At 42.0% G+C, this 13918-nt stretch overlaps 2 protein-coding genes across 2 annotated transcripts in view; one reads left to right on the forward strand and one right to left on the reverse strand.

The window, feature by feature from the left end:
• LOC129821774 (histone-lysine N-methyltransferase 2D-like) overlaps window positions 1–13918 on the forward strand; it is a 78101-nt gene that overhangs the window by 24817 nt on the left and 39366 nt on the right. The gene's annotated exons all lie outside the window — the stretch shown is intronic.
• Window positions 13063–13918, reverse strand: part of LOC129821775 (uncharacterized) — a 17764-nt gene continuing 16908 nt past the window's right edge. Inside the window, exon 12 of the mRNA XM_055879413.1 lies at window positions 13063–13141. Within this exon, the coding sequence (XP_055735388.1) occupies window positions 13070–13141 (72 nt within the window). The 3' untranslated portion in view covers window positions 13063–13069. The remainder of the gene's footprint in view (window positions 13142–13918) is intronic.

A 13918-nucleotide genomic window follows, 5' to 3' on the forward strand; every position in this document is an offset into this window, starting at 1 on the left:
TCATACATCATTAGAAGATCAATCAAACTGCAAAATGAGCCTTTCCCTCAATTCCTTTCATTTCCATAGGACGTTGAAGTGTATGAAAATTGTTGTAACATGGTAATAATACAAAAGGTTTACCGCAAGGACGGTCCTCCATAGGAATATCACACCAAAACAAACCAGGACAGCAGGGAGAGTGAGCTCCCATCCCACTCCAGGATGGCTTGCTCCAAACCATTCCTCTTCTAGAGAGAAGAGAAACTGGACAAACAAACAAATGTCACATTACCATTTATTATGGAATTCACATCAGATGGAATGAAAGGTAGATTACCATAAAGGATCTCTGTGGGTACTATTTACCAGTGGTGTAAAGTACTTTAATAAAGTACAAATCCCCCCAAAAGCTACTCAAGTAGTACTTTAAAGTACTTTTACTTTTTAGCTGCACCAACGTGTCGGAGGAAACACTGTTCAACTGACAACCGAAGTCAGCCTGCAGGAGCCCGGGCCCACCACTACAGCGAGATGTGCCAAGTTAAGCCTCCCCAAAACCCTGCCCTCACCCGCTGGGCCAATTGTGCACCGCCGAATGAGACTCCCGGTCACGGCTGGTAATGACATAGCCTGGTATCGAACCCCAGGCTGGTATCGAACCCCACTGCGATGTAGTGTCTTAGACCACTGCGTTTATGGGGAGGCCCTAAATAATGTACTTTTTATTTCATACATTTTCCCTGACACCCAAAAGTACTTGTTACATTTTAATGCTTAGCAGGACAGGAAAATTGTCCAATTCACGCACTTATCAAGAGAACAGCCCTGGTTATCCCTACTGCCTCTGATGGCGGACTCACAAAACACACTTTGTTTGTAAAAGTGTTGGAGTGTGATCCTGGCTATCCGTAAATTAAAACAAGAAAATTGTGCATTCTGGTTTTGTTAATACATGCAATTTGAAATGATTTATAGGCTACATTTACTTTTTATACTTAAGTATATTTAAAACCAAAAACATTCATTTAAGTAGTATTTTACTGGGTGACTTTCACTTTTACTTGATTTTCTATGAAGGCATCTTAACTTTTATGTATGACAATTGGGTACTTTTTCCACCACCGCTATTTAACTACTCGTTCAACTAAAGCCATTTCACATTTGCATTAAGCTCCATAGACTACACCAGCCACAAGCGCTTCAAACTTCTACCATTATTAGCCTACTTCAATACAAGCAGGCACACATTATGTTCAGGAAATGTCCTTGTCTAGTTTTGTACTCAGGCCTACATTCTTTAGTCCTCCAAGAAAAAGCGTGAAGAAAATGGTAAATTGATCAATCACTCCTTGGTCGGGCATCGTCATGGCGGGCCAGGTAGCACCAAACTCCGGTACACCTACTTCTTCATACACATCCATATCGATGACTGAACCAAAATACACAAGACTCTATTTTTAACTGCATGCTTTGTGATGTCATAATAGAGACATTATCAAGCCGCGCCCCTTTGTTACTGTTGCGAGGAATTTTTCTTCTTTTTAATTTTTTTAATTCATAATACAAAAATCAACTTACATTGCTACATCAAACATGTCTAACAAAACAAAACACAGGTATTAACAAGAAAATACTCAAACATACAAAAAAGATCAATAAAATAATACTAAAAATATATTATTTTTGTGCAATTGTATTCACTCTGAAAATATCTTATTATAATAATTCAGGAAGATGTTATTCTTGTTGTTATTCACTAGGGTTAATGTTTTAAAAACATAATTAAATTAAATCAGAAAAATTTGTAATTTTATCATTGCAATAGTAACAAATTATATCTTTCATGTCAAAAACATAGGCAGTGTTCATAATGGTAAATAAGTATTTTGGAAGGTTTTCCCCAAATTCTGACACAAATTTACATTCAAAGAACAAGTGAGACAGATTCTCACCTTCTTTTTCACACAAAACGCAGATATCATCAATAGCCACAAATTTGGATATCATAGAATTACATGGATATATCTTATGTAAAATGTTGAAGTGCACTTCCTTAACTTTGTTTGGTATACAATATTTGTAAGGCCTTAACCATGCATTTTTCCAGACAATGTCAGGAATAAGTGTAAACGGTGCTGTATTCCACCGCTGTAACTCTGCCTTGTGTGTGGTTGATTGAGACTATAGACGTGGACTTCAGAGATCAGATAGTTTTATTAATCAAGCAGAATTGACTCTGTGCATCCTGCAGCTCTCATAGTGCATCAAAATTATTTTTGAATACAAAAAAATAGTACAGCCTCTCCTTATTATACATAACATATTTTACATAGATAAAACGACATACCTGCATCCAAAAGAAAACATTAGTATAGCACATATGTTCTGTGAATCGTCTCCTCTTTCTACAACAGATGCACAATACAAGGGACTGGGATCATTTGAAGAGCTAGCCATCGTTCACACATACAATAGCCTGCCAATACCTTAGCTAGCTATTAACCACATGTTGAATTCAGAATGTTGATATCATCCTAAAAAATACAATTACATCTTAACAATACCATCCACTTATGAGTAACCTCTAAATATACAACATTATTCATGAAGAAAACCCTGTGTGTATGACTTTGTGCTTAAAATATTCAAACTTTTCTGAAGACGACAGAAAAAGCATGCCTACCTCTCATAGTGCATCAAAATGATTTGAGCACGCAGGGCTCGTTCACACAGTACTTTAACAACTGTTACATAAGCATGTTCCAGAAAAACTTTCCTCTCGTGTAAGTTGGTTTTATGAATGAAGAATTTGTCTTTATATATTTATTACAACAAGATCTCTCAAGTAAGCCCAAGCCTTCCAATCTGAGTTCTGGATAAACTTTGTGATCAATTCCCTAAATTAAGATGAGTTTTCATAAGTGTAGTTAGACCACTGGGAACGGCTTTGATCACAGAAATAAACTCTCTGAACGGTATTGGAAACTCTTTCAATGTTATAAATTGTTCATATGTGAGAATATTACCCTTGTCGAAAACATCAAGAACAAAGTCAATATTCCTCTCATGCCAGCTGGGGTAGAACAATGACTTATTCCTTACAGTTATGTCTGAATCTTTCCACAAAATAACTTTATGTGGGGAAAAATTGTGCAGGAAACATATTTTCCAGGCCATTAAACCTTATTGGTGAAACCTAGCCAATTTAGCAGGTAATCTTTCAGGGATATAATTACATTTCAGTAAAAATGTAAGACCTCCCAATTTATTAAACACATTGTTTGGAATGAAATACCACATCGAATCAGTATTGATGTGTTATTTATGTCAACAAAATCCAACACTTCTAGACCGCCTTCAACTCTTTTGTTAGAAAGGACAGATTTTTTTAGTTTGTGAGACTTATTTTTCCAGATGAAGTCAAGAAAGGTCTTATTAATCTCCTTACAATTAGCTGGATTTACACATAACGATAATGAGAGGTACACAAAACGAGACAGTCCCTCTGCCTTGGACAGAAGTACTCTCCCACTAGCTAGTTAGTTAATTTTAGGAGAGAAATTCAAATGTTGTCTAAGTGGTTTTTTGAGAGATATATTTAACACAGTCCTTTACAGGAATATTTTCTATTTCTTTATCATCAGAGTCAAATAAACATAAGATTTCACATTTAGAAACATTCAGCATTAATCCTGATGCAATAGAAAATGCAGTTAAAGTATTAAGGGCATGGGCGACATGGTCTTTGTCTCTTAATAAGAAAATAGTAGTATCATCAGCCAGTTGGGAGATTTTGATTTCTTTGTTAAAAATGATTAAGCCATACAAATTTGCATTATTCAGAATATCTAGAGATAGAAGTTCCACAACCAAAATTAATAAAAATGGCGAAATTGGGCGGCCCTACCGTACACATCTGTTGATACTGTCACGTTCGCACCTTAGTTTATTTGTTATTTCTTTGTTTTAGTCAGGGCGTGAGTTGGGTGGGTTATCTATAGTCGTTTTTCTATGTTGGTTGTTTTGTTTGGCCTGGTATGATTCTCAATCAGAGGCAGGTGTTTCTGTATGATATGTCGGATTAAGGAATAAAGACAGACACCAATGTCAAGTTCAATAGCCTTGTTAAGCATTGTACAAATCCCTACGCCTGGAGTCTGGGGAACAGTCCAGCTAGTCAATTAGACTCCGTAACATCATCCTTTTCAACAGAAAGTGCAAACATAACGGCATAACATTGAGTTCTTAACAGTCAAGTCATAACAATTGAAAAGCATGACATTTTCTTTTTACTTCAGTTGTCATCTTCCTTTAAAAAAAATAATAATTATTATTTATTTTTTTAATTAATAGACAGCAAGTTAAGTCTCTTGCTTACAGAGTAAGCCTGTCCGGTGGCTTGCACAGCCGACCCACCTGTGAGTAAGTATTGGCTTTGACAGGGGTAGGATTAGGGCCACGAGCTGGAGAGTTTGGTGGGGTAGAAGCTTCACCTTCAGTTGGCTCATGTCTCAATTCTGCACCCCTTACCCTTAGGCCTGGACTGTGATCCAGCTCATCTAGGTGAGTGTATGGCATGTTCTGGTTTGTCTGCTCTGCTATGCGCAGATCCACCCGATTGCGACGATAGAGGGAGCCACCAACATCCACCAGGTAAGAACGTGGTGCAACTCTCTGTAGGCATGTGCCCAGCCTCCAAAGTCCTGTGTGGTCTCCCGGCAGCGGTTTCATCCTTATAGTTTCACCCACCTCCAGCTCTGGTAGGTCTCGAGCAGTCCGGTCGTAGAAGCACTTAGCGAGCTGCTTTCTGTGACGCAGTTTGTCCGTGACGCCAACCATGACGCAGGTCTCAAGTAGCTTGTTAACTACGGGGATAGTAGTCTTCAGACGTCTGGACAGAAGGCGTTGTGCTGGGCTGCTGTCCATGTTTTCGGTGGGTGTGTTCCTCCACTGTAAGATCGCTTTCCATGGGTCGTTGCTGTCGCGCAAGGCCCTGCTTAACAGTTTTTTTGCAATCTTGACAGCTGATTCTGCCTTGTCATTTGCTTTTGGGTGTCTTGGAGAAAAGGTCACGTGGTCAAACTCCCATTCTGAGGCGAAACGCTTGAACTGTGCAGTGAATTGTGGGCCATTGTCCGTGATTACCTTGTCAGGCTGACCTTGCCTTGCAAACTGCGTCTTGCAGCGCTTTATGACCGTCTCTGCAGACAAGTCAGGGAGCAGTTCAATTTCCCAAAAGTCAGAGTAATGATCAACGATGAGAAGATAGTCCTTTTGTCTGTGGCTGAATAAGTCCATGCTGATGATTTGCCAGGCCCTTGTGGGCAGTTCGTGTGACATCATGGTTTCCTTTTGCTGTTCATGAGCGTACTCGTTGCATGTGGTACAGTTGCTGACAAAGTCTTTAATTTCTGCTTGCATGTTTGGCCAGTATAATGTTTCACGAGCCTGACGGTAGCATGCGTCACCTCCAACGTGACTGGAGTGTATGCGGGTAAGCATCTCTGGACGTAGTGATTTGGGAATAATGACCTTCTGACCTCTGAACAAGACGCCATTTTGCACACTGATCTCATCTCGAAAGGTCCAGTATTCTCTCACTGTGAAAGGTGTCTCCTCTTTCAGATATGACCAACCTGCGAGAGCCATGGACTTCAGTGACTGTAGGTGTTCGTCCTTGTCAGTATGTTGCCTGATCTGGGCTAGGCGGTGATCTGTGACGTTTAAGTAGTCTGCCTGATTGATCTGTTGAACATCTTGTTGTTCCTGCTGTAGCGAACAGATGGCCTGCCGCTGATAGGCAGTGCCTCTACCTGTACATTGTGCTGTTGCCCTGCTCAGTGTGTCGCTGATGTACATCTCAGGTCCTGGCTTGTAAATGACCTTCAAGCTGTAGTTTTGCAGAGTCAGGAGCATGCTTTGAAGCCTCTTGGGCGCGTTGAGGAGAGGTTTACTGAATATGGCAATGAGTGGTTTGTGGTCAGTTTCAGCGGTGACCAGCTCTCGACCATATAAGTAGTGATGGAATCACTGGCAGGAGAAGACGATGCTGAGGCACTCTTTCTCAATTTGTGCATAGTTTTGTTCGGTGGGGGTGAGCGCTCTCGAGGCAAACCCAACGGGCTGGCCTTCCTGCATAAGGCAGCATCCAAGTCCCCTTTGGCTAGAGTCGCTCTGGATTGTGACAGGCTTCGTGACGTCGTAGTAGCGCAACACTGGCATGGATGAAGCCAGAGATTTCATCTCCTGCACTGCGGCCTCGTGCTTGGGTAGCCAGTGCCATGGTGTGTCTTTGTCCAGCAACCGGCGCAGAGGCTCACAGACTGCTGATAGGTGTGGCATGAACTTTGCAAGATAGTTTGCAAAGCCGATGAGACGCTGTACTCCTTTTGCATCAGACGGGTTTGGCATGTCGAGGATCGCTTGGACCTTGTCTGGGTCCGGCTTCAGGCCTTTTGCCGAGAGAATGTGGCCATGGAAGTGGACGTCTTTCACCTTGAACTGCAGCTTCTTCAGGCCAAGACGAAGCTTAACTGATCGGCAGCGCTCCATCAGTGCCAGGAGCTTCACATCGTGGTCGCGTTCTGCTTCTTCGTCTGTTTCACCACAGCCTACGATCAGGATATCATCGGCGATGGGTTCAATGCCCTTGAGCCCAGCCAGTAACTCGTGCTGCTTGCGTTGGTATACCTCAGGCGCCACTGAGACACCAAACGGGAGCTTGAGCCAGCGTTTCCGACCCCAGGGGGTCCAGAAGGTAGTCATGAAGCTGCTTTCTTCGTCCAGCTTGCATTGAAGGAATGCATCTCGGGCATCCACCAAGGTGAAAATCCTGGCCTTGGGAAGCTTATAGAGGACATCCTCTAGTGTCGGCATGATGTAGTGGGATCGTTTCAGTGCTTGGTTCAGATGCTTTGGGTCGATGCAGACCCTCAGCTTCTCTGTTTTTTTCACTATGACCATATTGCTGATCCAGTCAGTTGGTTCATTCACAGATGTCATGTGGCCATCGGCCTCATACTTGTCCAGCTGGGCCTTCACAGCCACTTTCATTGCAATGGGCACATTGCGAGGAGCACACTGGACTGGAGTAATGCTCTCATCCACTTCAAAGTGTACCTCCCCAGGCACTGATTCAACGGGCATGTTGAATACATCGTCATATCTGCTGAGTAGTTGTTCTTTGGACAGGGGTCCATGCTGGACATGATCCACAATGTGCAGGTCATTTGGTGCAGTGAACTGCATCAGTCCCAGGCGTTCGCATGTAGAGCCTGAGAGCAGAGGATTTTGACTGGTTTTCACAATCTCAAACTCCAGCTTGTGTTTGCGCCCCCGAATTACACATTCGGTCTCAAAGGTGCCCATAGAGCTCATTAGTTCTCCTGAGTACATTGGTTTTGTCTGAATGTCTGCCTAGCAACAGCGTGAACAGTATCAACGTCGGAGCGTGGGGTTTCCGTTTCCATTGCTCTCATTCTCATGTCAGTGACTTCAGCAGTGCGGCACATTTCGATGGCAGTTACTAATGTTAAGCTAATGTCTCTCAGTAGACGCCGGCGTGTATTCTCATTTGTAATTCCCAGTACTATTTTGTCACGAATCAATTCATCTCTCAATCCCCCGTATTCACAAGTGGCGGATTTCTCTCTCAAACGGGTTACAAAGTTGTGTACGGACTCACCCTCTTCCTGTTTGCAGCTTCCGAAAACGAACCGCTCGTAAATGACGTTTCTGGCGGGTTTGAAGTAATTCTCCAATGCATCCAATATAGCCTTTGCATCACACTGTTGTCGTGCCGTGAGGGTGAGATTGTGCCGGTAGATATGCCTGCATTCGCTGCCCATTAATCTTCTCAGAGTTGCCGCTTGTACCTCGTTGGGTTTCTCATGTAGACCGGTCGCCAGCGCATAGTCCTCGAATTCATCCCTGAAGTTGTCCCAATTAGTATTCCAGTCCCCTGTGAGAACCATGTGATTTGGTGGCGGAATGTTCGCTGCCATAGCAATGGAATAGGAGATTTCTTTGCCTTCAGTCATGGAGGTAGGTAGTGATGCTAGCTAGCCAGCTAACAACGAGTTGATCAGTGTTGTGAGTAGGAAACGGCGTGTGTTCGCATATGGAACGTAACTGCGCCTATACTGTACTTAGCTACAAAAATAACAAACGTGTGTTTTCCGAGCCACTTCTGATACCATGTTTCTGTATGATATGTCGGATTAAGGAATAAAGACAGACACCAATGTCAAGTTCAATAACCTTGTTAAGCATTGTACAAATCCCTACGTCTGGGGAACAGTCCAGCTAGTCGATTACCTATCAACTAGATTCCGTAACAGCAGGTGTCGTTAGTTGTCTTTGATTGAGAATCATACTTAGGTAGCCTTTTTTCCAGCTGGGTTTCGTGGGTGCTTATTTTCCGTGTCTGTGTTTGTTCCACACGGAACTGTTTCGGTTGGTATTTCACGTGTCGTTTGTTTTTGTGTTCGTTCGTTATAATAAAGAGCATGAACACGTACCACGCTGCGCATTGGTCCTCCGATTCTTCGTAGGAGGAGGACAGCCGTTACAGATACTGAATCTTTTGGAAGTAGTGTAACGACCCTGGGTTTATAAGCGCGGAAATCGACTCTGCCGCTTGAGCATGCTTTTGCGGCACAGTCGATAGCGCGCCGGACTTCGGGCTAGAAGGTCGAGGGTTCGAGACCCCCTCCCTGCCTGTTTCATTACACTGGTGTCAGAAGTGGGATCCTGCCTGTTTCATTACAGTATTAAGGTTTAGTAGCACAGAACTATTTATATCTTTCTAAAACATGCAAATTACTTTAACATTTTCACAAAATCCCAAAAGTTTAAGAGACCTAAAGAGAAATTAATGTTGAATTGTGTCAAAGGCTTTATAGAAGTCCAAAAATAGGACACCCGCATCTGAGTCAATTGCATCGGAATAATCTATACGGTCCAAGACTAAACGAATGTTAGAGATTATGTGACGGCCCTTCATAAATCCTGTTTGAGTCTCACTTATAATGGTATCTATTCCTTTCTTTAATCTTTTGGCATAAACCAGAGCAATCAATTTGTAATCAACATTTAATGAAGTAATTGGTCTCCATTTGTCAATGAGAGAAGGGTCTTTATCGGGCTTCGGAATCAATGAAATAAGGCTCTGTTTCATAGTGGAGACCATTTCCCCATTTTTAATGCAATCTTGAAACATATTGATAAAACATATGATAAAATTAAACCCACTGTCAAGGAATGATGGGCTCTTGATTGACAAGCTGACGCACCAACTATTGTATCATAGGCCTAATTATTATAATTCTTTAGACAGCAGCTGAAGGTTCTGATTACAAAAATAACAAAGGCAGAGCTTAGGGCCTAAAACACTTTATTATTTAGTCATTTACTCATATTCAAAACCATAAGAGGATCATAACTAGCCTAATTTCAAAAACATCAGGGAATAGGCCTACAGAATAGAAAGTAGCCTATCTAAGATCTTTTGGTTTAGCTCTTCAACAGTTGATCTTAGACAGTAGCCTAAGCCCACATTTTTTTTAAATATATTTTACCGTTATTTTACCAGGTAAGTTGACTGAGAACACGTTCTCATTTGCAGCAACAACCTGGGGAATAGTTACAGGGGAGAGGAGGGGGATGAATGAGCCAATTGTAAACTGGGGATTATTAGGTGACCATGATGACATCCCTAATTGAATTTAGTTTGGCTAGTAAGTTTTAATTTGGAAACACTCAATTCATAAAAATAAATAAATACATATTTTTTGAGAAATTGTCATCTCCTATACACACCCCTCCCATGCAAATTAATAACAGGTAGGCCTAAATACACTGCTCAAAAAAAAGGGAACATTAAAATAACACATCCTAGATCTGAATGAATGAAATATTCTTATTAAATACTTTTTTCTTTACATAGTTGAGGAACCCAGGGCCAACCGCACCAGCATATGGTCTCACAAGGGGTCTGAGGATCTCATCTCGGTACCTAATGGCAGTCAGGCTACCTCTGGCGAGCACATGGAAATGCCACCCCACACCATGACTGACCCACCGCCAAACCGGTCATGCTGGAGGATGTTGCAGGCAGCGGAACGTTCTCCACGGCGTCTCCAGACTCTGTCACGTCTGTCACATGTGCTCAGTGTGAACCTGCTTTCATCTGTGAAGAGCACAGGGCGCCAGTGGCGAATTTGCCAATCTTGGTGTTCTCTGGCAAATGCCAAACGTCCTGCGTGGTGTTGGGCTGTAAGCACAACCCCCACCTGTGGATGTCGGGCCCTCATACCACCCTCATGGGAGTCTGTTTCTGACCATTTGAGCAGACACATGCACATTTGTGGCCTGCTGGAGGTCATTTTGCAGGGCTCTGGCAGTGCTCCTCCTTGCACAAAGGCGGAGGTAGCGGTCCTGCTGCTGGGTTGTTGCCCTCCTACGGCCTCCTCCACGTCTCATGATGTACTGGCCTGTCTCCTGGTAGCGCCTCCATGCTCTGGACACTATGCTGACAGACACAGCAAACCTTCTTGCCACAGCTCGCATTGATGTGCCATCCTGGATGAGCTGCACTACCTGAGCCACTTGTGTGGGTTGTAGACTCCGTCTCATGCTACCACTAAAGTGAAAGCCCCGCAAGCATTCAAAAGTGACCAAAACATCAGCCAGGAAGCATAGGAACTGAGAAGTGGTCTGTGGTCACCACCTGCAGAACCACTCCTTTATTGGGGGTGTCTTGCTAATTGCCTATAATTTCCACCTGTTGTCTAATCCATTTGCACAATAGCATGTGAAATTTCTTGTGGACAGTTTGATTTCACAGAAGTGTGATTGACTTGGAGTTACATTGTGTTGTTTAAGTGTTCCCTTTATTTTTTTGAGCAGTGTATGTTTATTCTCAACTGCATACAAAATGATTTCCAACAACCAACTCAGGAACATAGGCCAACAAGTGCTCAACATAAAATCTTGAGTGGTATGAACACACATCAGATAGGAATCAAATGTATAGGCCTAACAATCTGTAAGGGACCAGACACCAGAGCATCTATATTTAAACGTGCCTTCTTTAATAGGCAATTAACTTCCGTTTTTATGTTAAACCCAATTTAAGTCAAACACTTATTATACTGTGTGACGAAGCAGACTCAGTGTGTCTCTGTCGTTACTAAAGCACATTGTTGAATTTCACTTATATTGTTGGGTCTCCTTATTTCCCTATAGGATATATATTTAGTCATTCGTTTCCCCAAAGTAGGCTTATACATTTAGTTTTAATTAAATTCTTTTGCCATTATCATGAGTATTTACCCTGCACAAATCTAATGTGTTGGGGAAATGTTGTTCTTGTTCTTCTCGTACTTGAGTGAAACATTTAAATACATTAATTTACCCGTATGCAATCCTCCAAGAAAAGTTTATGCAAGACAAGTTTACACCCGCAACACTCACGAGAAAGAGGAATTGTTCTTATTTTCACAAATTAGTATAGGCCTACATTTCCCTTTGTTTCTAGGCTAACTCGCGCGTCTCGCTGAATGGACATCTATTCGTCCACTCTTGTCCTTCTCGTGCTTCTTCGCAAAGTAATTAAGTGAACCATCTGCGACTGTTAAAATGTCCAGATGTTTTGGTTTCTTGGGCAGCTCAGGTCCCTAAAGAAAGCCTGGGTTGCAAAGTGGGGACAAATCGACCTTCACGTGGGGGTTTCCCGTCACCAAAATAGCCCTGGAGACCTAGATAATAGACTTCATCATTGTCCTATCATTTGGCTTTGGTAAATGATGGGTAATGTGGCTTCCATGGAGGTCTTGGCAGGTAAGCCCCATGGAGTTGTATCTTACCTAATGGCAACAGAGCAGAAATCTGCATACAAAGACATTTTTAAAGAGTTGGATGATATCTAATGAGACCTACCATATAAATTACATAAAACACGTGTTCAATTTAGCTTGGTTGATTTGAAAGAAGACTTCTTGATGGAATAAGGCATCTGGATTTATTTATTGTACTCTGCTTCACCCCGTGTCCTGAGAATAATTGCACCAAATGTACAATTGTATGCATTGCCTTCATCTCTTGAATAGTGCTTTGAAAGCTTTCAGAACTTTGCAGGTCTTCAAGAAGGGCTTGTTGGTCTTGGTTGTTTTCGGGCGCTTGGGAATGTTCTTGATCAGGAACCCAGGTATTCCTATTTTCAGCTTCTTTGAGGTTAGTTGAACAATCCTAGAAAGAAATCACAGGTCTTAGTGCCCAAAATGTCCCTAACAGGGTAGATCTTGACTAATACCACGTTCACGTGCCATAATAGTTATCGAAAATGCCGAGTTCAAACTAGGAAGTTTCACTTGAACGACCCTCCAAATCGGAATTACAAGTGGGAAACTGAGAAAGGTTTTTGCCGAGTTGTGACGTTTCACCACTGACCTTTTCCCGTTTCAACCAAAAGATGACAGCAAATCTGTTTTTGACAACTACAACCTTGTCAATATGGATAATTAGGCGACATTTGCCATTTGATAAAGTAGCTAGTTTGGCCATATTGTCAATGTTAAGGATGCTAGCTAAGGTAATTATGAGCAACGTCAGTTAGTTTATCAAGCTAGCTAAAACCATATTGGTTGGATAATTATTCCAACCAAAAAGCACATGAATGAAACAGTCGTATTTCCTAGAAAGGAGCACGTGAGAGTGGCATAAGCACTCAACTGACCACAAAAAGGGGTTGTGGTTGTAGCTTTTAGTGTCATAGAATGTAAATGACGTTTTAGGGTTAAGGATGGGATGAAATTCCTTTCTATAGGATCAATTCAGATGTACACTCATCAATAATCAAATTTTCTTTCATTTTTTTTAAAGGAGACCGATCTCCTGCTGTAGTAGGAAGTAGAGGCTAGGGAGACAGGTATGTGGATGAAGACAGAGAGGAAGAACACGGACAGACGCCGAGTAGTGACTCGAACCCCCCGAAACCGTGGCAGCATGCATGGTCCTGAGTCGAGTTTTAGTACTCGACATGCCTCCGACACTAATCTATTTCAATAGAACTCATTGACTGTTGGACTCACCTCTGGCGGAGTAGCACTGTCTCATTCTTCTCCATGGCCAGATCATGCTCGGCAGCAGAGGCTTTCAGCTAAAGACAATAAATGAATTACAGTACTACTTGAAAGTATGTGATCCCCTTGTTCAATTACAGATTATTTTAGTATTTACCATAAAATCTGAATATAATCAGAATCAGTATTTTTGATCTGACAACAGGTTTATATTTAACTATATGTTGGTGTAGAAGAAATCATGCGTGTAGTAGAGTTTTTTGCTTTTAAAGGAATTAGTGCAGGTGCAAAAATAAGTGAACTCCAAGTTGCATTGGTTAAATCAGTAGGTATGTAGAATAAGGTGGTAAAAAATTGGGTACCAAATGAACCAATAAAAGGAGAGATCGTTAGGACAGAGTTTGGGCGGGACTATGATAATAGAGATAAGAAACCTGCTCAGTTTGGTGTTACCCATCCAGGTGAATACAAAGCACACCATGCCAAGAGGAAAGGAGATTTCAGAGGACATCAGGACGAGGGTAGTGAGAGCACATCAGTCTGGGAGAAGGCTATAAAATCATCTTAAAAAGATTTGAGCTCAGTCCACTGTGAGGCAAATCATTTACAAATGGAGAGCATTTAACATGACAGCAACTCGGCCTGGAAGTGGACGCCCTTCCAAAATATCCCCAAGAGCCACAAAACAATAATAAATCAGGTAAAAGCAAACCCAAACATAACATGTAGAGATTTGCAGACCTCCCTTTTTGCATCTCAAGTACGTAACTGTGCATGCTTCAACAATAAGAAGAACACTGAATCCAAATGCCATTCATGGGGGGGTTGCTAGGAAGAAGCCTCTGCTGTCAAAA

This window comes from Salvelinus fontinalis, chromosome 24 (genome assembly GCF_029448725.1).
Source record: "Salvelinus fontinalis isolate EN_2023a chromosome 24, ASM2944872v1, whole genome shotgun sequence".
Taxonomy (NCBI): domain Eukaryota; kingdom Metazoa; phylum Chordata; class Actinopteri; order Salmoniformes; family Salmonidae; genus Salvelinus; species Salvelinus fontinalis.